This window comes from Psammomys obesus, unplaced genomic scaffold, assembly GCF_907164565.1.
Source record: "Psammomys obesus unplaced genomic scaffold, mPsaObe1.curated_primary_1811, whole genome shotgun sequence".
Classification (NCBI taxonomy): domain Eukaryota; kingdom Metazoa; phylum Chordata; class Mammalia; order Rodentia; family Muridae; genus Psammomys; species Psammomys obesus.
In genome coordinates this window covers 9,189,349-9,215,866 of record NW_026585797.1, presented here as the reverse complement: position 1 = coordinate 9,215,866, position 26,518 = coordinate 9,189,349, and the positions used below count along the sequence as shown (strand labels likewise).

The window sequence follows — 26,518 nt, the reverse complement described above, 5'->3', positions numbered from 1 at the left end:
CGTTTAAAAAAAAAAACTACAACTGTTGCAGGGTTTTGTTTTTGTTTTTGTTTTTGTTTTTTCATAAACAAGCCAAGGACAGTTTCTTGGCTTGTTTCTTCTGAGACTTCTTAGAAAACTCTCACCTGCAGAAATCACCCTAAACATGAGTCCAGTTTGGGCTGCCAGCCTTACATATAGGTGGTCTTTTTTTTTTTTTTTTTTTTTTTTTTTTTTTAAGCTTTTAGGAACTTTATTTTCCTTCCACCTTTTTCCTCTTTGCTCGGGTGCCTACAGAGGAGCCCAGGACCACTCAGTGGTGGCTCTAACCCACTCGGTGGCCTGTGCTGTGGGAGCTGCTGACCAGTCCAGCTGGCTGGGCACTCCAGTCTTAAAGGAGTCCTGTAGGGAAAATACTGAGCCGGCGCCCCTGGAGGAAGGAATGGAGGAATGTCTCTGGCCCTGCTAGAGTAGCCTGCAGGAGGGCTCTTCAAGGAAAGCCTTGGTATGCTTTATTTCTTTAAACGGTTTGATGGCACCACCACGTGGAAATATAGTAGAATACAGCCTTGGAACCTACACTTTTTTTTTTTTTTTAACTCTCTCATAGGTCACTCCCTATCACAATTTTCCCTCCCTCCTCCTCTCCCAGTACCACCCCCACCTCCTCTCTCCCCTGGGTCCACTCCTCTTCCCTTCACTAAAGGGCAGGCCTCCCAAGGATGTCCGCCACACATGGCACAGTCAAGTTGCAGTAAGACAAGGTGCATCCCCTCATTAAGGCTGGAAAGGCAACCCAGTAGGGGGAAAAGGGGAGCCTGTGCTTTTGAAAATCAGGTGTGAGGATGTGGCATGCATGGGGTCAGAGACAGCTTGAGAGAGTCGGTTCTCTCCTACCAGCATGAGTCTAGGACTCCCATTTTCAAGTGTGGTAGCAACTGTTTTACCTGCTGAGCCATCTTCCTGGCCCGGCCTATGTATTTGCAAAGGGTAGATCCCAGGACAATGTCCTTCCTTTAAACCATGCTTCCCCATAGGAATGTGAGCAGCATCTCAGAAACAGCTTTTCTTCTTCCTGTTGGGGCTCACACTGAAGAAAGCTCCAGGACAGACTCTTCACCCTCTCACTTTTATCCTCCGTATTTTTAGCATCCATACTGTAGGAAACTTAATCATCTTGACGCTTTTTCTATTGCAACTACTAATTCAAATTGAGATCAGTCTAGCTGAAGAAAAAGTACCTCTAGCATTTAGAAAATTCAGAAATGACCTGCCACCATCTACAATTAGTATATGAGTCAATTAATTTCCAAGTTATCACGCAAATGCATATTTATTTCTGGCTCGGGGGGCTTTCAGGTAAAGCCCCGTGCTGTGTGGAAGGCCTGGCCTCCACGTTCGCATGGGCCGGGTGGCTCTCCTCTCTCAGACCTCTTGCAGTGCACATGCGTCTCGGGGCTGCAGGGTTGCAGGGTGCACCTGCAGAGCCGCAGGTGTGAGCAGAACCCCCGGCCTTTTAGGGCCCGTCCCTGCTTAGGCTGCAGTTCCCACACGACACAGGTGCCCCAAGCACAGAGCGCCTCGTGGGCTCTTACCAAAAGCGCCTTCCTTCCTTTCTTGGGGCACTGACACACTGCAAATAGCGTTAGAATTAGCTACAAAACTGAAGTCGTGTCTACCCTGGGAATCACTCTCTTCCTCTCAAATATACAATCTGTTGTCAAACTTTAACTCCAAATACAAGAGCCGTTGGTCTTGTTTTTTTGTTTCCTTGTTTGTTTATACCCCAGGCTAGCCTCAAACTCACAGTCCTCCTGCCTCAGCTCCAGTACGGAAACACCAGACCCCTGAGCCGATCTACTTCTCGGCTGCGGGTGGTCTGCAGATCACGTCAGGGTGGGTATTCCCAGGCCGCTTCCTGCCCGCGAGGAGACGCTGAGGTCATGCTGTGCTTCCGAGCCATGGCTCTATACGGGATCAAAGACGGCGATGCTCACGTGTTGAGCCCCAGCGTGTATTAATGCATTTATGCTTCCCTTGATCTGCTCACTGGCACACCACCTTTTGCGAGGGAAGAGACTGAGGCCCCGCTCATTACTTGATTAAGCAAATACTCATTTTACCTGGGGGTTATGAGGCACTGGGGATGCAAGGGCAAACAGCAGGTGTAGGCCTGCTCTCCTGGAGTCTGTGGGGTCTTGCCCCGGACCATCCAAGGGGCAGAAATGAAGCGATAGGCTGGGAAAGGGTGGGGGTGGAGGAGAGGAACCGCCCTGTGTTGGAGTTAGCGCAGATGTCTCCTGAAACAAGCCTGTCACCTAAGACATGCTGAGCTTAGAATTCACGTGGGTGGGCAGCAGGGGCCACAAGTGAGACTGCAGTGCGTGACGCCTGTGCGAACCTGGTTGCCACACGCTCCGTGGCTTTGCTGGAAAATACTTGCAGCGATACTTCAGCCCACCACGTCCCTTCTTCCCAGAAGGCTGTGGGTGCTGGAGAACATCAGCGCCATCTCGTGGTATGTGGTTCAAGCGGTAAGCACGAGGTAAGTGATCGTTAGTTCAGGGTATGAATTCGTGCGCTGACCACAGTGCAGGGCGAAATTGCCCGTGTTTAATAAGGGAAGCAACAGTACGTAGACTATTTCTCTAACCCTCACGGTCTGTATGGTTTTTAAACAGCGTTCTGGGTACCAGGGCACTCCCCCACTAAATCCTTCAACTCAGATGTTTGCTGTGTGTCTGGCTGCCTGGGATGATTCTGGTCGGCATTCAGGAGACAGAGCAGCTGCAGTCAGTTCTGCAAGTGGAACTCAGACACATCTTACTCATCTAATTCAAAGTACTTAGTCTTCCTTCCTCAAATGATAATGTTCAAGGCTCTTTTCCAGCCTTCAGCCCACACTGTTCTCAGAGATCAAAGAAAGAGCTCCCTTGCATCAGTACTGTGGGAAATAGTGGGAATACAAAGATAAAAGCTCCTGGGGTGATGGTCAGTCTAGTGGGAACACCTCTTCCAACCACCCCATGTGTCTTAACCCTTCCCAAATAGTGCCACCAACTGGGACAAAGTATTCGGGCATACTAGCCTATGGGAGTCGTTACCATTGAAACTACCAATCAGAGCCAGCATACCCTATACAAAAGTCAGGGTGTGCAAAGGCGAAAGGCATGGTCACCTCCAAAGATGGAGATGAAGGCTTCCAGTCAAATGGATGCCATCATGTCTGAACTGGAAAGATAAATGGCGTTAGCCAGGTAAAGAGGGTAGAGATGGGATGGGGTATGAAGAGGCCAGCCAGTGCAGGGTCTCAAAGGAAGACAAAGGATGGCACATTTGGGATCCACAATTTCCCATAAAACCCAGGAAAGTAGCGTGCAAAGATAATGTGCAGGCCAGAGTGTGGTGGTTCCTCTTCCTTGCTTTTCTTGACTTGTACACAGTTACGTTCATTTTCCCGTCTTCCATTTGACTAAGTTCTCAATCAAAGATGGGAAAATGAAAGATGCTTCTATTCTAGAAATAGTAGCCCAAACCTATTATTATACCAGTTGGCAACTGATTCTTGGCTGCCCTTGGACAGACAACTGGAAGGAGTGGGGATGAACACTGGAGACCATTCTCCAGCCAGAGGGGAGGGCTGCTATTCAATTCCAAGGGCTCCGTGGCTCCAGATCTTGCTCCTCTCCCCCGCCCCCAGAGAAACCAAGTAATTTAGATTCTTGGCAAAAAAGTAAAATATTTTAAACATTTTAATTCTCTTGAATTAAAAATGAGAGGAAAGGGGAAGGAAAGGAGGGAGAAAAAGGGAGGAAGAGAGAGAGAACACTCAAAAGCCAATGACTAAATGAAAGAATGTGTTCTCATGGTCCAGCCTTGCAACTTTGGTTTAAAAGTTCCAGGTAAATGCACCTGGCCGATCTCCATCATGGCTCTGCTTACTGTCCCCTAACAGCCGTTCTCTCCTTGCTTTCCAGAAAGAGATGACAACCAGGATGTGTCACTAACACCCCGCCTCATCTTCCAGAAGAAAGGAACCCTGTTTCTCCCAAGAGTCCCCACGGGACAAGAAGTGGTCCTCCCTGGCTGACATGATCCCTACTTCCAGGAGCAGGAACGCCGGAGCCCCGCCAGGACTTCTGAAAGACATCTCCTACCCATTCCATGTGCTCTTACCCTCTAAGTGCTGCTAGCCAGAGCCTGCGGGCCATGCAGACCGCAGCACGAAGGACCAGCCTTAACCCCTTCGGCTGAGGACAGTGCAGGAGAGGCTGCTGCCCTTCGCCCGTGGCACGCTTCTGCCTGGGAGCTGCCCCCTAGGCTGTACTGGAATTCAGGTTACAAGACTGAGAGGCTTGTTGCAGTGGTTCTTGTTAGGCTTTTGACTCAGTTCTCTGTCACTTATTTTTCTAAGTACCAAGCAAATTTGGAGAACGTTTAGGTGGTACATTTTCCTATGCCATCTCTCCACAATTTCCCTAAGCCGTTGAGCCCTGGCTTTGGGGCTTTGGGGACTGAGACAAGGAAAGGCCTGCAGTTCTGGAACCATCCACCATTCACCTTGTAGGTGGCTTCACCAGGGGCCAGTTAATGGCTACATGATGTATGCCCCAGGCAGGCATTCACATGCTAACAACGGGAAAAATCTGGTGACTGGAAATATAGCTGGTGCATTAGCAGTTTGCCCTAGTCAGAAGGTATTTTTCATAGCCACAGCCATTTCTAGACTCTTCCATTAGAGATAAACTTTCCCATTTCCCAGAAGAGAAAGATAAAGTTAAAAATGACCTCTAGGATCCTTGAGCCAGATTAGTGCAGTGTTTGCTAAGGGGTAGTGAGTCCTAGCTGTCCCTACACAGAGTAATACTAGGGTCTCAGTGACAAGAGAAAAATACAGTTGGTATTTGGTACATGTAGATTAACTACTCGACTTGTGGCCTTTCCAACTTGACTGCAGAGATTCTTCTCCTCCCCATTTTCCTTTTCTCTCCTCCCAACTTTCCCTCCCTATTCTCCCTATTATCACTACATTTCTTCCTCATTCTCTCCTTATTTCTCCCCAGTCATCCCACCAGACGATGACACAGAGTTAATTTCTGTTGAGTGCTACGGTCACCAAGGTCTTCCTGTTATCCATTCAGTTTATCCCTTCCAGCAGTCAGAATACCATTCTGTGCTCTCTCTTGCCTTTAGAAGGTTTAGTAAATGAAATGTTGCCTTCTCTGATTCATTGACAAAACTGTGGTTCTAACAGCTTGACTAAGAAGTACCCTACTTCCCATGATATTGATTTCAGTAAAGTGTCAGTTGGTGAAGGGAAGTAGATATGAATGTATTCTTGCAGTTAAAGTAATAACAAAAGATGACTAAGTTAATCTGATGTTACTTAGTATACCTAATATGTTAAAGCCATCTGTGGCCACCACAAAGGCCTAGAAAGCATGACATCTTTGTCTAAATGATGAAAAGGCTGACTGTATGGACTGAGTGACATTGTGCATGATGGAACTGTGCAGAACAACCCTTCCTTCCTGTGCGTGGATGTCTTGTGAGACCATCATTACCACTTTGATGGTACTGGCTTGCTCCAACCTACAGCAACTTTTTTTCTTTTCTCCCTAAGTAATGTTTAGAGGCCAAGATAAGCAATGCTTTTTTGGTTTGGGTTTGGGTTTTGGTTTGCTTTTTTTGTTTTTGGTTTGTTTTGTTTTTTTTTTTTGGGGGGGGGGATTGTTTGGTTTTGTTTTGGGTTTTGTCAATATCACTTTGGGCTAAAAGTATTATCTAAGGGCCCAGCTATAATAACACACATGGGAGGCAGGATGGTGGCCCTGAGAAATGGCAGGTCATTCCACAAGGCCTTGGGAAGTGTGTGCAGCTATGTGCCTTTAACAACTGAAGGACTTACTCCCCTTTGTGCCTATATTTCAGTAATGCTTAGTCCCAGGAGAAGCCCGACTTTGAAGACATTTGTCATTTCTTTCTAAAGTTATTTCCTACCAATTATTTGTGTATATGAAATTTCCATTTAGCTTAAGACATCCAATTATTTTTTAATTCTTGGAACAATCTTCTCTGGCTTGTATTGCTAATTGCACTAATAAGCTCTTAAGGTCTAGCCGGCTGCTCTGCTTTTTTAAAGTACAGGGTGTTCATCTTTCTACAGAACTTTGTTTAGCAAATTCTGAAGAAAAATAAAATCCTCACGAGTTTCTTTTAAGCCTTCAGCCTGACCCTATCTTCCATACATCTGTATTGTGAATGGGATATCCTTGCAAACTCTAGGACAGATCCAGGCCTGTTTCTGTCTCCTAACCTTATTCTTTCTCCTTTTCTGCATTTATTTTAATTTTGGGAAAATTCAAAGTTGAAAGATTATAAATGTTCTTGAGTGTACCAAGCATTAGCATATCACCTCATTTTCTTTCTCACTATAAATGCAGTCATTACAGAACCATCAAAAACAAATTCCAGTCATCATAAAGTTTTAAAATATCTTATCATTCATACCCCTCCTCATCTTCAATGTCATCAACTACAGAGCCAGAACATTAATGCTGTGCATGTTTGATAAGACAACCCATGGTTCAAATTCTGCCTCAAAAAATTCTTTGTAGTTGATTTTTCTTTAAAAAAAAAAAAAAATCTATGATATAATCAAAAACTACACTTTGCATTTAATTGCCATTATTTTCATTTCCATTAATGGGTTATCACCCTCCCTCCCACCCCCCGCTGCATGCACGTGTGTGTGTGTGTGTGTGTGTGTGTGTGTGTGTGTGTGTGGGCTGTCTTTTATGACTGGCTTTACTAAACAAATTCAAGCTGGTTTTAATATGGCAGTGTGCCCACATTCTGAAGGAATACTTTCTGCTTATTTCCTCATAGTGAGAGTTAGGTTAAACATGTCAAGGTTAAGAGTGTTCACAGTGTTGATGTGTCTTCCTTGCAATGTGAGAGAAAATGTTAATGTCTGATTGAAGATTAATCAGTGGGTTCAAGGGTTATCTGCCTCTGAGCCAATCAAGTTCCATAATTCATTGTTAAGCTCTGAAATTCAATACACACACCATGTCTATAATATGAAGTTCAATGTGCATACTTCACGTCTTAATGTTATCAGAGACCATGATACCCGATATTAAATCCTTTGCTGTGGATGGTACAGCAGTGTGACAGGAGTGAGACCTTTCCATTAAGATGAAAAGGAAGCAGGAATATTTCATTTGCAAAGAATACAGAAGAATGTTGGCTTATGAATGTGTATGATCCTACAGCCAGAGGTGAAGTGTGTGTGTGTGTGTGTGCATTGTTTCTTTTTCCCTTAGTGACTTCCCATTCAGACCCATGGTTTATTCATTGAGCTCAGCTCATATATTATGAGACACTACTCTTTACATAGCCCTGGGTATTCTGAAACTCGCTATGTAGACAAGGCTGGCTTTGAACTCATTTGCTTCTGCTTCCTGAGTGCTGAGATTAAAGGCATCCACCACCATATACACTGCTCATATATTCTTGTGGAGGGCGACTACTAAGTATTTTTGAAAACATATTAACTTTCACAGTTTGCTGTCTCTCTCCAAAAGAGATGATTAGGAATGAAGGTTTGTTTGTTTGTTTTAGATTTTTATGAACTTGGGCACAATCTGAGAGGCCATACATTTTTATCCTAATAGATACTGATTTCAACCATATTAATAAGATATTTCCAATCTGCCCTCTGGGGTTAAGATCTGAACTTGGGATACACTGTGGAAACAGAACATTAATCCTTCCACTTCTGTTCACCAAGACAGCCCACAAGCCCCTCATCCAGGCCCCCTTACTTCTAGCTTCTTTTGGGTTCAGCCAATGGAAATAATGGAAAGGGTAGATTAAATTACTGATCTAGATTCTTTTTCTGCTTCTTAAGCTGTTGAACGTCTCTTCCCTGAATGTTCTATTTCTTTTCTCGGAACTAGGGTGAATGGAAGGAACCTCAGAGCTTCCTGATTTATTCTTCCTATCATACAATCATTCCAGCAACATTCCAGGTAGAACACGTTCTGCTTTTACAGATAGTCAGGCACAGAACTACAGAATCCTCTGTAGAACCCACTGAAACTTGACAGCCTTTGAAACCTTCCTTCCAACCCAAGCCAAATAGTCCTTTTGAGCTCCAGCCTTTGTTTCATGCCTCTACCTAGAAAGGTCCAGAGACTAGTCAGTGGTAGCAAATGGTTAATAACAACAGCTTTACTCGCACACTAGTGAAAAACATGAAGACTTCCTTCAGAATCATCCCAATGAAGGCACCCCCTCAGAAGTTTTGCCATTTAGCATTTCTATGGTTGAGCTATAAACTCAAAAGCTCTCCCTGTGTCTGTGTCACAGACATTACACACTGTGAACTGATAAATTATATCTTCTCCAGACCCTTTTTTTTTTTTTTTTTAATAGTCCTGGCTATAAGAAATCTTTGGATGTTCTTATTTCAGTTGACTGTATGGAAATCTTTAACTAAGTTATCTTAACTGTTCTAAGTTTCCTTTCTTCCTATGTGTAACACCTTTCATCATAACACAACTGTTTGGGTTTGGTTTAAATTTTCCTTAGCTGAAAAAAATTAAGGAATTCAGTTTCTACCAGTCCACCATTTACCCAGCCCATTGTCACTGTTGGAAGCATGTCACTTCTAATAGTCCCTTAGCCTAAAGGATACCATGCTAAGAAAAAGAAAAAGCGTGTCTTCAAGAAATGCCAGAGGCATCATTTGGATAGTATTGTCATTCTAGCTCTGATATTTTGGCTTTAAATAAACTAGTGATTCCTGTCTAAAATTAGCCAAACAAAGTATATTTTAGAGGTAATGATTTTTTTTTCCTGGTTTTTAAAATGTTTATTAAAAAAAAACAAAAAAACTCCTTTATAGCAATCTATTTTCCTCTGGGCAGGTATTAAATATGGGTAAAATATTTTCAATGATATATAAAGATTTGTGTAACATAAAGGATGATTCATTTTCTAATGAAGCAAGCTGTTTACTAGCTTCTAGTGATCTGCCTTCAAAGTTTTCCTGTCTCTTTTTTAAGTACATCTGAAAAATGTTAACTATATTTTTGTTCCACTTGTGATTCAGTTAAGTTTGTCAGAAAGTAGACTAACATAATTAAATCAATTAAAAGAGCTAGATAAATCTAAAGAATATTTATGAAATAAATTTCTGTGTGAGCTTAAGAATTCAAATGTCATGAATAAAAGCTAAATAACCATCTAGTCTGTCTTCTTTACATACCTAATTCAAAAGATAGTATGGCACCTTGCAGTGTTCCAGATGGTGTCAATACAAGGAAACTGGCTAATTTTACAAAAGCTGCAAATTTGTTTGAAAGCACACATGAACACATTCACGTTTTAACTGGTCCTTCAGGTCACTTCCAGCTCAGGGGTCTCTGGGCCCTCATTCTGAAGTACATGTTGTCTTCAGCAACAGGAACATAATGTCACGGGAGGGGGGGCAGCCTAGTGCTATAGCAATAGGATATATTTTGGAAGTATATGTATATTTTGGAAGTTTCTTGGACAGCCCTCGCCAACAACTCAAGAGGGCTTCCCAGGTCCGGTATCTGGTTTAGTCAGGTAGTGTTTGGCTCTTGAAGGGAACACCATCTGCCTAGATGAGAAAACCTTATTTAAACTCTGTATGTGCCTTCATGCAAAGAATTGTGTGTACTGTCAAAGGAACACATATTTAATAATAATATGGTCCCTTGTTGCTTTTTCAAATATTTTTTTTTTGCCTTCCTCCTTCTTCATTTACTTCCCTTCCACTGCCAAAAGAGCCTCTTTTTCCCCAGATAAGATCACTGCTATTCCCTTTCTTTATTGCACCTCAACTCCCTTATCCAGCAGTGGTCCTGTTTTACTTTACTGGTTTCTTGTACTACAGAACTTATTCAAGACCAACTTGAGATAGACAAGATAGACAATCAATAAAGAAAAAAAGAAAGGAAGGGGTAAGAAGTGGATCGTTGCGGTCCATTTTTGATGTGATGGGTTCTTAAGTTGCACCTGCTTGTCTCAGGACTCTGAGATTTAGAAAGGTCTATGTGACTGAGCCCAGGAAAAGGGGGATGGCAACCTTAAGTGCTAAATTATTCAATGGGTGGGGCTTTGTGTCCTAGGCCAACAAGATATGAGGAGTTAGGGGAGGATGCAACTTCTGGCCTGTAGGAGAAGAGAACAGAAACTTCCCCTAGTCGTAGGATTTTAAATTTACTGTCTGGCTCTAGATCAGTACCCCACAGGCCATTTTTTACTTTTTCTCTATACCAGTGACCCTTTCCCTGGAATTATATAACAAAAACTGCTTCATTTTTACTGTCTCGTGAGTTTGTTATTACCTTATTTCCAACAGAAGAAAGAATAAAGGAAGGAAGAAATGATGAAGACATGTCTCTTGGGACATTTATAATGATTTCTGTGGTGGCTTAAAAGAAAATAGTCCCCATCAGCTCACAGGGGGGGTGGCATTCTTAGGAAGTGTGGCCTTGTTGGAGTAGGTGTGGTCTTGGAGGAAGCATCAGTAGAGGAAGGTTTAGAGGTCTCAGAAGTTCAAGCCAGACCTAGTGGGCCTAATGACTCTTCCTGCTGCCTTTGGATCAAGATGTAGAACTCTCAACTCCTTCAGCACCATGGCGGCCTGCATGCTGCCATGAGGATAAGACTAAACCTTAAGCCTCTGAGCTGTAAGCCAGCTCCAGTTAAATGCTTTCCTTTGTAAGAGTTTCTGTGGACACACAGCAATAGAAAACATAACTAAGACAGTTCCCATAGTTCATCTGGAATAGCAAAAGAGGCAATGAGAATTTTAAAAATTTATGAAGAATAGATTCCAGAATCAGCTAGGTGTTCTTCATTCTCCTTCATGTCCTCCAATTCCAATGCCCCAGTCTTATCCCAAACTTCACAGCAGACCATCTGCTGTGACCTCTCCTTCTTCTCTGCCCCACACCGAGGGGACTGGCAGATAGTCTCCTTCAGCATCCCTCCCCTTTGTCTCAGCTGACAACACCAGAAAGCACTCCCTGGAAACCTGACCCACCCATGCTCACCATGGAATCCGGTAGGCATTTTCACTCTCCCTCCTGTCCTCCAATTCTAACCGCACCAAGTCTTACCCCTACCTTTTTGTAGACCACCTTCTGCAGCCTCTCCTTCCTCGCTGCCACCATTCCCAGGGGACTACCCTCAGCATCTTGTTATACCCAGATTTTCACCTTCCTGTGGACCCTTTCACCAACACCAGCCTTATTAGCTCATCCATATTCTTTCTGCAGTTTCCAAGACCTAGAAACACTTTCTATCTGGAACCCCCAATGACCACGCCCAGCAAGGGCTCAGCAGCATTCCCTACCAGGCAACCCACAACCACCACACTCTCTTAAGATCCAGAGAAGGCAACAGAAGCCAAGAACAGAAAACCCACTCAAGAAAGACAAGATCAGATATCAACACCTACAATCACCAATCTTAAACCCAGACGCCTACACGCCAGTGTTAAAACAAAATCAATGACAGCAGGACCATATGCTACCACCAGGGCCCAGGAACGCTACTGGTAGGCCCTGAGAAACACAACAGAGCTGAAGCATAGCACAAGAACTCCAAATAGCTATTATGAATATATTCAAGGACCTTAAAGAGGCTATGAGGGAATCCAATAATATATAAAAACAGAAGCAATGGAATGAAATGAAGAAGACTGTTTAAGACAAGACGTGAAACTGGGAATAGAATCACTAAAAAATAAAACCAAAACTGAGATGAAATCAGAAATGGAAAATTTAGGAACTTGAACAGGAACTCAGAAACAAGTCTAACAAGTGAACAGAATATAAGGGATGAAAAGGAGCATCTCAGGCACTAAAGACAAGATAAAAGAAACAGATACTCATTCAAAGAAAATGTTAAATCTAAAAAATAATCCAAGCACAAAACACTCAGAAAAATCTGGGAAACTATGAAAATACCAAGTCTATGAATAATAGGAATAAAAGAACAAGAAACCATAGTAAAATTTTCAACAAAATCATAGAAGCAGATTTCTTTAGCCAGGTGGTGGTAGTGCACACCTTTAGTCCCACCACTTGGAAGGCAGAGGCAGGAGGATCTCTGTGAGTTTGAGGCCAGTCTGGTCTGTAGTGTGACAGTCAAGGCTACACAGAGAAACCCTGTCTCAAAAAAAATAAAAGAAAATTTCCTTAATCTAAATAAGGAGGTGTTATCGAGGTACAAGAACCATACAGAACACCAAATATACTAGACCAGAAAAGAAATTCTCCATGACACATAACAATCAAAACACTAAGTGAACAGAACAAAGAAAGAATATTAAAAGCTACATGAGAAAAGGACCAAATAACATATAATGGCTGACTCACTGGAATAACACTTAGCTTCTCGATAAAGACTCTAAAAGCCAGAAAGTCCTGGACAGATGTGCTATGAAATATGAGAAGACTAAAAATACCAGCCAGTTCTGCAAAACTTTCAATCACAGTAGATGAAGAAAGGAAAACATTCCATGATAAAACTAAATTTAAGCAGTCTCTGTCTACAAATCAAGCACTACAGAAGACACTAGAAGAAAAAGTCAAACTGAAGAGTTTAGCCACCACCAAGAAAACACAAGGAATAAATAATCTCAGCCCAGTAAATCAAAGTGGGGAGAGGTACCTACGCCTCAATAAAATAATGGGAACCAGCAAATACTAGTCATTGATAAGTCTCAATATCAATAGTCTCAATACCAAATAAATAGACACAGACTAAAAGATTGGATAAGAACAAAAGATACATTCTTCTGCTGCATCCAAGAAGCACACCTGAACAGTAAGGATTGACACCACCTCAAACTAAAAAGATGTAAAAAATATTCCGAGTAAAAGGACCGAAAAGCAAGCTGGTGTCGCCATTTTAATATTTTACAAAACAACCCTCAAACAAAAACTAATCAAGAGAGATAAGGAAAGACACACTATCCTCAGCAAAGGAAACTTCCACCAAGAAGATATTGCAACCCTAAACACCTATGCACCAAACACAAGGGCACCCAAATTCAGAAAAGAAATGCTACTACAACTAAAATCACATACTGACCCTCCAACAGTCATAGTGGGTGGTTTCAGTTCCCCATTCTTGCCAATAGACAGGTTGTGCAGACAAAAACTGAGCAGAAATGCTGCAGCTAACTGACATCAAAAACCAACTGACCTAACAGATATTTATGGTGTACTTCACCTGTCTTTGTCACTGTTCCGTTGCTGTGAAGAGACACCATGATCATGGCACCTCTGACAAAAGAAAGCATTTAATTAGGGCTTGCTTGCAGTTTCAGAGGTTTAGTTCATTATCATTGTAGCAGGAAGCATGGGTGGAGATGCTGCTGCAGAAATAGCTGAGAGCTACATCCTGATCCATAGGCAGAATGTAGGGAGGGTTGCTTTGCATGGGCTTTTTTGAAACACCAAAACCCACCCTCAGTGACACTCTTTCTCCAACAAGGCCACACCGCCAAATCCTTCTAATCCTTTCAAACAGTTCTACTCCCTTGTAATTAAGCAGTCAAATACATAAACTACTGGGAAGCATCCTTGTCTAAACTACCACAACACCCAAACACAAAAGAATATACCTTTTTCTCAACACCTTATGGAACTTTCTCCAAAATTGACCATATACTTAGACATAAATCAAGCTTCAACAGATACAAGAAAATTTAAATAACACCCCACATTCTATCTGAAAACCACAAATTAAAGCTAAATATCAACAGTAACAGAAACAACGGAAAGCTTACAAACTCATGGAAATAAAAAAAAATCACTACTAGATTAAAAAAAAAGTCAAGAAATAAATTACAAGAGAAATTAAAGACTTCTTAGAATTGAATGAGAATAAATATACAATACCCAAACTTATGGTACACAATGAAGGCAGTTCTAAGGGGCAAATTCATAGCACTAACTGCCTGCATTAAAGAAAAAAACAAAAATCCCTAGCTACCTCACATTAGTAAATAGTGGGGCACCTGAAAACACTAGAACAAAAAGAGGTAATAACACTCAAAAGGAGTAGATGACAAGAAATCATCAAACTTGGGGCTGAAATCAATGAAAAAAAAAACCAAGAAGAAGCAAATAACAACCCCCCCAATACAAATATTTGATGAAACAACTAGTTGGTTCATTGAGAAAATCAATAAGATTGACAAGTAAAAGGCAGAAGGAGAAGATCCAACTTAACAAAATTAGGGACCAGGAGAGGGTCATAAAATAGACATGGAGGAAATCCAGAAAATTATCTTGATGTGCTTTAAAACCTGTACTCTAACAAACTAGAAACTCTAAAGGAAATGGATTCTTTCCTAGTATGTACCACCTAACAATGTTAAATCAAGATCAGACATGCAGCTTAAGCAGATCTATAAGCCCTACGTAAATACAAGCAGTAATTAAGTCTCCCAACCAAAACCAGCCCAAGGTGAGATGGTTTAAGGGCAGAAATCAACCAGACTTTTAAAGAATTAATGTCAATACTTGTCAAATTATCCCACAAAACAGAAACAGGGGAAACTTTGTACAATTCTTTTTACAATGTCACAGTTTTCCTGATACCTAAACCACATAAAGACCCAACAAAGAAAGAGCTGTACAGACCAATTTCCCTTTTATAACAGAGATGCAAAATTTCCCAATCAAATATTTGCAAACAAAATAAAAACTTTTTTTTAAATCCACCATTATCAAGTAGGCTTCATCTCAGAGATTCAAGAATAGTTCAACATATGTAAATTGATAGATGTAATCCACATGAGATGCAGAAAAGGCCCAACACCCTTTTCTGATAAAAGTCCTAGAGTGACTAGAGAGATTACAAGGACAATTCCTTAACATAATGAAGGCAATTTACAGCAAGCCCATAGTCAGCATCAACCTAAATGGAGAGAAACTCAAAGTGTTTCTACTAAAATCAGGAACAAGACAAGGTTTCCATTCTCTCCATACTTATTCAATAAAGTACTTGACATCTTAGCTTTAGCTAAGAGGTCAAGTGGATACCAACAGGAAGGAAAGAAGCCAAAAGTACCTTAAATTGCACATGATATGATTGTACATATAAGTGACCCTAAAAATTCTATCAGGAAACTCCTCCTGCTGATAACAACTTTCAGAAAAATAGAAGGGTACAAAATTAATATGCAAAAAACAGTAGCCTTCCTATATAGAGGTGACAAATGAATTGAAAAACAAATCAGGGAAACAATATTTTTCACAATAGCCTCAAAAAGCTTCTGCCTGTATGGAAGCATCACCTGTCAATTAAAAAAAAAAAAACATTAAACATATTGCCTATAGGAAAGAGTAGAATGGAAGGTAGACATCCAGCAGGCAGAAAGGATCTGGGATAGAGCCAGGCACAGGTGGTTCATTCATAAAGATGTAAGGAGGACAGATACATAGTACCTGAGCAGAGGTAACTAGCCATGTGGCAGAATGTAGATTAGTGTAAATGGGTTATTTTAAGTTATGAGCTAGTCAGAGAAGAGCCTAGTTATATGGCCTGGGTATTTGTAAATATATTCTGAGTCTCATGAGTCATTATTCTGGGATCTTGATACGGGGAGAAAAAACCACAACAACATTATAGGGCTAACTGTAAACATGGAGGTGAAAAACTCCTTTAAGATATTGAATAAAGAATTTGAAGAAAATATTGGAAGATGGAAAAATCTCCCATGCTTGTGGATCAGTTTGACTTATATATTAAAAATGGCCACCCTACCAAAAGTAATATATAGGTTCAATGCAATACCTCATCAAATTTCCAACAATATTCACAGGACTTGAAAGGACAATTTTCAGCTTTATACTGAAACACTAAAGACCCAGGATAACTAAAACAATCTTGTACAATAAAAGAACTGCTAAGGGTATCACCATCCCTAATCTCAAATTCTATTGCAGAGTTATGGTAATAATTACAGCATGGTATTGTCATAGAAATAGGCACATTGATCAACGGAATTCAATTGAAAACCTAGATATAAGTCCACATACGCATGGATACCACATTTTTTAATTACCCAAAAATACACAGGGGATGGGGTGGACAGTATCTTCAACAGATGGTCTTACTGGACACATGCATGGAAAAGAGTGCCAATAGAACTGTACTTATTACTGTGCACAAAAGACCTCAACATAAGGCTAGATACACTGAATCTGGCAGAAGAGAAAGAAAGTGAGGAGGACTTTTCAAATCACTTGGGCACAGAAAAGGACTTTTTTTTTAGTTTGTCAAGACAGGGTTTTTCTGTGTGGCTCTGGCTGTCTTGGAACTCACTCTGTAGACCAGGTTGACCTCAAACTCAGAGATTCTGCCTCCCGAATGCTGGGATTAAGGGCATATGTGCTACTGCCACCCAGCAGAAAGAACTTTTTGAACAGAACACTGACAGCACAGGACTAAGAACAACAATTGATAAATGAGAGTTCATGAAACTGAAAAGCTTCTGTATGGCACAAGACACTATCATTGGGACAAAGAAAACAGTCACAGAATGGGAAAACCTTTTTACAAACTACAAATCCAAAGAGGGCTAGCGTTCAAAATATATAAAGAACTAAAGACAAAAACAAACAAACAAAAAAGCCCTGAACATCAAGAAAACAAATAACCCAATTTAAAAACGGGGTACATGTCTAAACAGATTTGTTTTGTTTTGTTTTGTTTTTCAAAACAGAGTTTCTCTGTGGAACAGAACCCTGGCTGTCCTGGACTCTCTTTGTAGACCAGGCTAACCTCAAACTCACAGAGATCCACTTGCCTCTGCCTCCTGAGTGCTGGGATTACAGGCGTGTGCCACCACGCCCAGCTAACCAGAATTCTTAAAAAAAAAAAAAAAGGGGGGGGGGACAAATGGCTTATGAACACTTAAAGAAATGTTCACCATCCTCAGTTATTGGGGAACTGTAAATCAAAACTACTTTGAGATTCCATCATATAGCAGTCAGAATGGCCAAGATCAATAATAAACAAAACAATAACAAATGACAGCTCACGATGATGAGAATGCAGGGTAAGGGCACACTCATCGTTGCTAGGAGTACAAACTTGCACAGCCACTACAGAAATCAGTGTGGAAGTTCCTCGGAAGCTGGGAATCAATTATTACCTCAAGATCCAAATGTACCCAAAGGCACAGACTCTACTGCAGAGACATTTGCTCAGCTATGTTCACTGGTGCTCTAGCCCTCACAGCCAGAACGTAGAAACATGCTAGGTGTCCACTGATGAATGAATGTAGAAAATGTGGATTTATGCATTTATGCAGATATTACTCAGCTGCTAAAACATTCCGTGAAACTGTGAAATTGGCAAGTCAATGGATGAAGCTAGAAAAAGACCCAGCCCCCCAAGACAAATCAGTATTATTCTCTCATATTTGTATGTTAGATGATAACCACAGTTTTTGATAACTGCGGAGATTATGCATAGATACAGGACTGAGGGGGACGATGGGTCTCCGTAGGCACAAGAAATAGATAGATGTATACACACAGGCATAAACACACAGATGAACATATAAAATACAAACATACAAAAAACACAGACACATACTCACAAATATAGACATGTAAATACATATAAACATGTACACATATAAACATGGACATTTGCACACACATAAACATTAAAATATGCATGCAGGAATATATGTATGTACTTGTGTACGCGTTCACATGCACATACATAAATGTATACATGTGACTATACTTAAATATCCAAAAACTGACAAATACATAAAAATATACAAGTACACAGACATAGATATACGTAGCTATAAATATACACATGTACTCATAAAAATACACATGTGCACACACGTGTAACAAACATGTAGATACACATAATCATTCACATTTGCACTTACATACATGCATGCATGTACACACAGGGAACTATACATATGCACACATTTACACACAAAGATATATATCTACGTGCTCACATGCATGCACCTAAATACACACATGTAGACATAGATACACAAAAATGTGCACAAACATACATACACATATACATACAAGGAAACATACATACACATAAATATGCACATGTTCACACAAAGATGCGCACACAAATGGAACACACAATATTAAACATACACATGTACACACACAACACACTTATGTATGCACATAAATAAACACATGCAAAAATAAGTTATACAAAGGTACGCATTAGTCCCAGCACTCCCAAGGCAGGGGCAGGCGGCGCTCTAAGCTGGAGGCCAGCCTGGTGGACGGGGGTTCTAGGCCAGCCAGGGCTGCGGAGATACGGTGGTTTTGCTTCCTTTTTTACTGGCGCTTTATTATCCGTTCGGAGCACACAGACCAAGCGCGGGAATGGAGCGGGCCGTCCCGTGAGGGGCCGCGCTCACTTTTGGTTATCCGTCAGTCTGGCTAGCTTCTCCTGATGCCGCTCGATTTGTTTCTTCAGCCGCTCAATCTCCCTCTTGTGGTGGACAATCTCGTCCTCGTGGTGCTGCCTCAGGGCAGCCAGCTGTATTTTGGTCATCTCTCGGACGTACCGATCCTCTTCAGCCTTCTCCCTCCTCCCGAAGGCCCCGCCGGCCTCTCGGATGGAGCCCGCGCCCGACTCCACGCTTTCAAGCACGTCTGAACGGAAGCCTCGGCCTCGCAGGGCCCTCACTCCCCAGGCACAGAGCCGAGCCCGAGCAGCCGCCGAGCCTGCCATGGTTTCCTGCTGCTCCCTGGGCCACCAAACCCTGTCCTGAAAAACCAAAACCGAACCACAAACACGTTTAATTACACGTGTACACATGTAAGATTAATGTATAGTTGTACACACATAAATACATGCATTCACACGTTAGCATATGCATGTACATACATATAGACATGTACACAAAAATGACTACATACATGGACACATAAATACTCATGGACACATGGACACACATACATGTTCAAACGCGTAGGCAAATATATGCAGGAACATGGATGCACACAGGTAAACACAAACAGACACGTGTACATTGTATACACGTTAATTTACATATATTCACATGTACATACGTGAACACATAGACACACGTTGGCGTGATTAACATTTATTATTGATGTCTCTTTTACTTAATCAGCAGTTGTTCCTAATCCAGCTGTATACCCGAATCACCACACAGAGACTGAGATTTATTTAATTAACCTCGAGGACAAGGCTGGGCAACAGTTACTCCATCCCAAACCTCCAAGCCCGCATAGTTTCCTACCCTCCAGATTTCCCACTTTACACTTGCTTTTAGTCATATCTTAGGTCCGGTTCATCCCTCCTCACGGCCTGCTTCCTCTCTCTCCCCTCCCGACCAGGATGTCCCACCCTATCCACTCCATTGCACAGCATCGGGGCTGTTGTTTAATTGACAATACAGAGATCAAATGGTGGCATGTTTACACAAACTTGAGACAGGTGATGCTTAGAATAAACATCACAGTGCAATGTCCGGATTGAAACCAGATAGTGGGGGAGAGAAATCAGCATTTGAATGAACAAAGGTAAATTACATACATTCCAAAAGAACATTATACCAACATTTTCCCCTTTAAGTCCAATAAAAGGTTCCTTTTCTTTCAGTACAACAATAATTATAAAATCATGGAAACTATTAGGTAAAATTTACATGTGCAATGGCCAGTCCATGGGAATTTGGCAACTTAGGAGAAAGCATTTGATTATCTATTCTATCTTGACAAGCTTAGAGTTCTATACCTAAATTAACTTTTATTTTTATTGGTATTACCTAAATGAAAACATTTTCTTAAATTCTAAACAACTTAAGCTTAATTGTGGAATTATAACTATTTGGTCTTCAACCCCACCAGAGACTTGAGAAGGAATAAAATTAGTTACTAGAGTAAATAGGAAGTGCATGTTAGCAGCTTCAAAAAAAAAAAAAAATTAACAGGGACAGTTTGTTGCCTGAACAGTCACCCAAAACTCTCTATAATGTTGGAGCATCATCTTCAGCCTTCTGGCTTAGAATATTTGACAGACATAAATGTGAAGCAGGAACTATTTAGGACTTGCTTACCCTGTCTTGGCAGAGTTCAGCAGTCAACTTGTCCTGCACTTAAACTTGCCCATTTTTGGCAGAATTTGTCTGTCGTGAAACGAGGGTCTTTTCTTTACCCAGCTGGCTCATTTGCCACATTTGAAGTCATCTCTGTATGGAAGTTCTTTGATGCTTATCATCTTCTTTGAGGTAGGCAGGGTGCTGCCAGGAGATGACCTTCTCATTGTCAAAGAATCTTTAAAGTAATAAAGACATTTTAAAATGCCATATTCTGTAGGTCTCTGAAGTTTTTGAAGACTACCTATCTTTATGTAATGAGTCTGCTACATAATCATATCTATCTGTTAAACCCTGGATGTATACTCCTGTGATAAATTAGACTAGTGTCTGACATGACTCTGAGATGATTAACTAGCATTACCTAATATCCTAAACAGTTTTAATAGCAGTTTAAAAGTGTTGGAAGTAACCTTGAATTTGTATCAATATGCTAAAACTTATACCAATGTATCAAAAATACTTATTTTTGTATATACAAAATAGTATACCAGAGTTAAAATTAACCTTATTTGAGAATAACAAATAAAAACCTAAATTGAGTAGATTCAATAATCTACCTTTTGTCTTATTATTCTTTCTTTTCAACCCCCTTTCTCCTTATCTAAGAAAGAAAGATAGAGAAAAGAAAAAGGAAAATAGAGAAATTCCTATTTATAACTATTTCCCAGTAACAGTAAACATTCATAGCCACAGAAAACAACCAAAAACCTACCCAACCCCCCTTAAGGAAAATTGGACATCATTCTCATGGATTTCTTCTGGCTGACATTTTGAACACGCAGAAATCTTGTTAGGGAGCCCAAAGAAAATTGGGGGAAAAATGGTTAATTAAGCAAACAATAACATTTGTAGTCCAGTCTTTGAATGTTGAGAAATTTCAGGCTTAATAGAAGTCTTTTTTAGAACAGTCTAAAATGCTGGACCAATTGAGATTAGAAGCTTTTTTCAAAGCTCTCTTGGGAGCAGGCTTTGATGAGAAACAGCAACTGAAGCAGTTGAGGCAGGAACAAGCAGAATGCTGGAACATGCAAGATGCTGGAATAGATGTGTCAATGTCTCAGCATGCTGGAAGGAGGATTCTGTCAGGTTTGATCCAGCATCTTTCAGTGTCTGCTCCTTTTGTTCTGCAAACATAGTTTCTCACAAGCATTATACAGTTCTAAAATTATAAATGTATGAGATGTTCAGGATGAAATTAAACTGTAAACCAATTTATCTATGCCAATTAAAAGAATGCCATAATAAATTTTGAGGATATTATAGCCAAGGATTTATTGACCATGTACTGTTGGACTCTGGCTGGAAATATATTTTATGTCTCAGTCAGTTTTAGAGTTGTTCCTATGTGAAGGGATTATCAATTTATGTTACCTGTTCTATTTGGTCTTCTTGATTTCTCTCTTCTTATGTTGTGGCCTACAGGTGGTCTTCCTCTGTCATATTTGATTTTTATTAGTTTTGAAGGAACCCATAATTTCTCTTCTCTTGTATGAATATACACAAAACCTCTTCCCCAGCGTAAGACATTCCCTGCTCTCCATTGTGAAGTTAGGGTATCTTTGAAATATATAGGCTGAAATAATTTGGCAGTTTTTTCTATAACCCACTGTCTCTCTGCAGCTGTTGTTTTTTGTTCATTAACATTTAAGAAATTTAAGGTCGTCCTCCCCTATCAGTGGACTTGGAAAGGGGTAGGGAGAAGATGAGGGAGCGTGGGGTTGGGAGGGAATCAGGGAGCGAGATACGGCTGGGATACAAAGTTAATAAACTGTAACTAATATTAAAAAAATAAAAAGATGGATGTACAATAAATATCTTGCAGGTTGATATATATATATCAATTCTATAAAATCATTATTTCAGAAAAAATAATGATTGTTTGAGCTATGATTAGCAGAAAATAAAAGTATTGAAAGAATATAGTTCACTCTGAATTGCTATGTTCTTGCTACTATGATATCAACTTATTTCAAAGAAAATATTCATGTTCTGTAGTAAATTTTATTATAAGTGTCAATGTTTTCCTAAAACTGTTAATTTTAATAAATTGTTATTTTTTGTTTTCCAAAAGAAAAAAATTTAAGGTCAATAAGCATTATGTAATCTATCTCTGGGAGTCTTTGATACCCCTCTCTGTTTGTTACGCATGTTCCTAAAGTATGATTGGATCTTTCAATGACTGCTTGACCAGTAGGATTGTGAGGTATACCTGTGACATGCTTCATCTTATAATATGTAAAAAAATCCTTCCATTTTATTAGAGACATACGCTGTAGCATTATCAACCTTAATTTGTTTAAAATACCCATAACTGCCATCACACATCTAATAAATATGTAATAACTGAATCAGCCTTTTCAGAACTTAAGGCTGTTGCCCGTTGAAACCCTAAATATGTGTCTATAGTATGGTGCACATATTTCAGTTTACCAAACTCTGTAAAATAAAAGACGTCCATTTGCCAAATTTCATTTCTTTGGTTACCTTTAGGGTTACTTCCTGCAGGTAGTGGAGTTTGGCTATATAAAGAACAAGTGGGGCATTTTCTCACAATTTCTTTGGCTTGTTGCCAAGTGATAGAAAACTCTTTTTTTAAACCTTTGCTGTTAACATGGTGTTTTTTATGAAATTCTGAGGCCTCTAACACACTTCCTATCAATAGTTGATCAACTTCATCATTGCCTTGTGCTAGAGGACCTGGTAAACCTGTATGAGATCTGACATGTGTTATATATAATGGATTATTTCTATTTCTGATTACTTGTTGTAATTGAAGGAACAGTGAAGTTAAGTCTGAATTATCCTGAATTAGATCAACAGTTTCTATATGCAGAACTCTTTCTGCATGTTGACAGTCAGTGACTATATTAAGAGATTCTTGAAAATCTGATAGCACCAAAAGAATTGCATGTAATTCTCATTTTTTTAACTGAATCATTAGGACTATCCACCACTTTACTCAGATTTTCTAACTTATTACCTGCCCTTTTTGATTTATTGGCATTCATATAAAATGTGGGAGCTCCAGAAATTGGAGTTCCTTTTACTATACGAGGGAAAATCCAGTTGGTTCTTTTTATAAACTGAAGTTGCTTGCTTTTGGGGTATCTGTTGTTTTCTCCCAAAAACTCACAGCAAGCTCTTTGCCAATATTCGCTGTCTGCCCATAATGATACAACCTCAGCATTGGTAAAGGGCACCACAATTTCAGCTGGATCTATTCCAGCCAATTGACGAAATCTCATTTTTCCTTTTAGGATCAATTCAGAAACCTTTTCTATATAGGTTTTTAATTTTTTTATTTTGTTTGTGTGCCAAAAATATCCATTCTAAGACATAGTCCTCCCTCTGCATAAGAAATCCTGTAGGATAATGAGTGGATGGCAAGATAACCAAAATACAGGCTGTCTTTGGATCAATATGGTCTATATATGCATCTTGTAATTTCCTTTCTACCAGAGCCAATTCCTTTCCAGCTTCAGTTGATAACGTTCTTGGACTATTGAAGTCCTTATCACCCTGTAAGGTTTGGAGTCAGTTACTTAGCTCGTGAGTAGCTAAACCAATGGTAGGCTGTAACGGGGTAATACCTCCCAGCAATTTTTGAAAATCATTAAGAGTTCTTAACTGGTTTCTTCTAATTTGTACTTTTTGTGGCCAAATTTTCTGTAGACCTATTTTGTATTGAAGGTAATTAATAGAATATCCTCTTTGTATTTTTTTCGGGAGCAATCTGTAATCCCCAACAAGGCAAAGTTCTATTTATTTCATCAAAATTTTTTTCTAATGTTTTCGTATCTGAATCAGCTAATAAGATATCATCCATAGAGTAGTAAATTATGGATTGAGGAAACTGCTTACGAATTATCTCCAACGGCTTTTGTACAAAATATTGGCACAAAGCAGGACTGGTTAACATCTCCTGTGGTGGTAAGACCCTCCAGTGATATCTCTTTATTGGACAGCCTCTATTCACAGTGGACACTGAGAAAGCAAACCTTTCCCTATCATGTTCATGTAAAGGAATGTGAAAAAGCAGTCCTTTAAATCAATCACTATAATAGGCCATTCCTTAGGTAACAAGGAAGGCAATGGGATTCCGGATTGTAATGATCCCATTGGCTGAATAATTTTGTTAATTGCTCTGAAATCTGTTAACATCCTCCATTTGCCAGATTTCTTTTTGATGACAAATACAGGAGAATTCCAAGGGCTGTTGGACTCCTCTATATGATGAGCCTCCATTTGTTCCAGGACTAGCTGTTTCAGCGCCAGTAATTTTGATAAAGGATTACCCCGTTTATTTGTGACTGCTCTACATTTACTAAGCCAATGTCTGCCCTTGCCACATCTTCTGCATATTCCAGGAAGCATAGGCTCTCTTTTTGAATTATTTTGGTTTTCCTTGTACTCCCTTTGTAGCAACCTTGCCCATCACAATTAAGACATTTCCCAAGGTCTTTAGGGGTAGCTTCTCCTATCAAGGTCACATTGGGTGAATGAGGCCTGATGTCAATGGTATTTCTAATCCGTTAGTCAATTGGTGCAGATCTTGCTCTTAATGGCCTTACGACTCTTTGCATTCAGTATTAGCATTTTCAAAAGCTAAAGATTCTATTAGTGCTTTTCTAGCTAGAGGATCTGATATACTTTTATCCACAGCTGAAGTTTATCTTTGCAAAAAGTTAGTGAATGTTTCTTTGGACCTTGTATGACCTGGGAGAATGGCTCAAGCCTTTTTCCTGATTCCTCAACCTTGTCCCAGGCATTTAAGGCTGCTAGGCGACATAATGCTAAGGTTTCTTCATTATATACAGCTTGTAGCTCTGTGTCAGCATCTTGGCCATCACCAAGCAGCTGTTCCTTAGAAACACCAACACCTCTGGTTCTATTTTTGTGTGCTATCTCTCTAACGTCTTCTCTCCACCATGATAGCCACTGTAAATATGCACCAGGTTCTAACATTGCCTTTGCCATATCCTCCCAGTCCTTTGGGATTACTCTACTTCTGATTGACCAGGAAGTCAGCATTTGTTTTACAAATGGTGAATGCTTCCAAAATTAGTGACACTTTCCTTAAATTTCCTCAGATTTTCACAGGGCACCATTCAGCTTCATGATAACCCTGTGGATGGTCATCATCTGCTGGTCTTTGCTGTATACTGACTGGATAAGCTAATGTTTTTTTTCTAACCACCTTTGATTGGCTTTCTTTATTTTTATCTTTTGCCTCTGCCTGAGTATTTTCTTTACTTAGTATTCTAAACTCTTCTCTTAAAGTCTGTACCCATATTTCACACCTATCTCTTTGTTGTTTGTTTTGTTCAATAATCTCTTGAATCTCTTGTTTTATGCTTCGCTTGCAACTTTTATTTTTTCTTTATAATGTTCTAGTTGTTCTTTGTGCTGTTCCAGTATCATTTCTGAAACCTCTGCCCTATCTTCCTGTTTATTCTGTTCTGTAAGTTTTTGTATCTCTTGTTTTATGTCCTGTTTCCAACCTTTTTTTCTTTATATTGTTTTACTTGTTCTTTATTGTTCTAGTATATTTTCTAAAGCCTTTGCCTTTGAGAAGACATAAAAGGCTAATCCAATGATTAAAGTTAAATTGAGAACTCTGAATGTAACCATTGTCATAATTTCTAAAATTCCCTTTATTTCTGTCTTAAAGCCTTAGAAGAGATATCAGCCAAGCTCCAAGAAGTCTGTTTTACTGTTTCTCCCACCCTCTTAGACTGTAGTGGCAGCTAGTTTTGTTATCTTAAGTCTTAGGTCTGCCCACAGTAGGCTGTCTTTTGCTCCTGGGCCTGTTTAAGAGTCTCTCTTAAAGAGATAGTAATTTACCTGAGAGTTTTTAGGTTTCAAGTTTGGATTGTATCACTGAGAGCTTATTATCCCCATCAAATTATGATAAGTATGATTTAAAGGGTGTGGATATTTAGATTAGTTGGATGCTATTTGTTGGCACTATTAATATTGATTATTGATATATCGTTTAGGTAATCAGCAGTTATTCCTAAACCAGCTGTATATCCAAATCACCACACAAAGACTAAGATTTATTTAATTAACCTAGAGCACAATGCTGGGCAATAGTTACTCCATCCTAAACCTCCAAGCCTGCATAGTTTCCTACCCTCCAGATTTCCCACTTTACACTTGCTTTTAGTCATATCTTAGGTCCGGTTCATCCCTCCTCAAGGTTCCAAGTCCTCTCCTGCAGATTCTCTTCTCTTCCCTCCTGCTTCCTCTCTCCACCCCCTTCCCCCAACCAGGATGCCCCACCATATCCACTCCATTGCACAGCATCGGGGCTGTTGTTTAATTGACAATACA

The 26,518-nt window shown here is 40.1% G+C and overlaps 2 protein-coding genes across 2 annotated transcripts in view; one reads left to right on the top strand and one right to left on the bottom strand.

Annotated features, from left to right (window-relative positions):
* Positions 1-9,233, top strand: part of Mob3b (MOB kinase activator 3B) — a 185,347-nt gene extending 176,114 nt beyond the window's left edge. The window contains exon 4 of the mRNA XM_055599419.1: positions 3,957-9,233. Within this exon, the coding sequence (XP_055455394.1) occupies positions 3,957-3,986 (30 nt within the window). The 3' untranslated portion in view covers positions 3,987-9,233. The remainder of the gene's footprint in view (positions 1-3,956) is intronic.
* A 9,232-nt stretch (positions 9,234-18,465) lies between these two features.
* On the bottom strand, positions 18,466-18,786 carry LOC129670669 (ATPase inhibitor, mitochondrial-like). The gene has a single exon (XM_055599230.1). The coding sequence runs from the start codon at positions 18,784-18,786 to the stop codon at positions 18,466-18,468; it is 321 nt and encodes a 106-aa protein (XP_055455205.1).
* Positions 18,787-26,518: the final 7,732 nt, after the last annotated feature.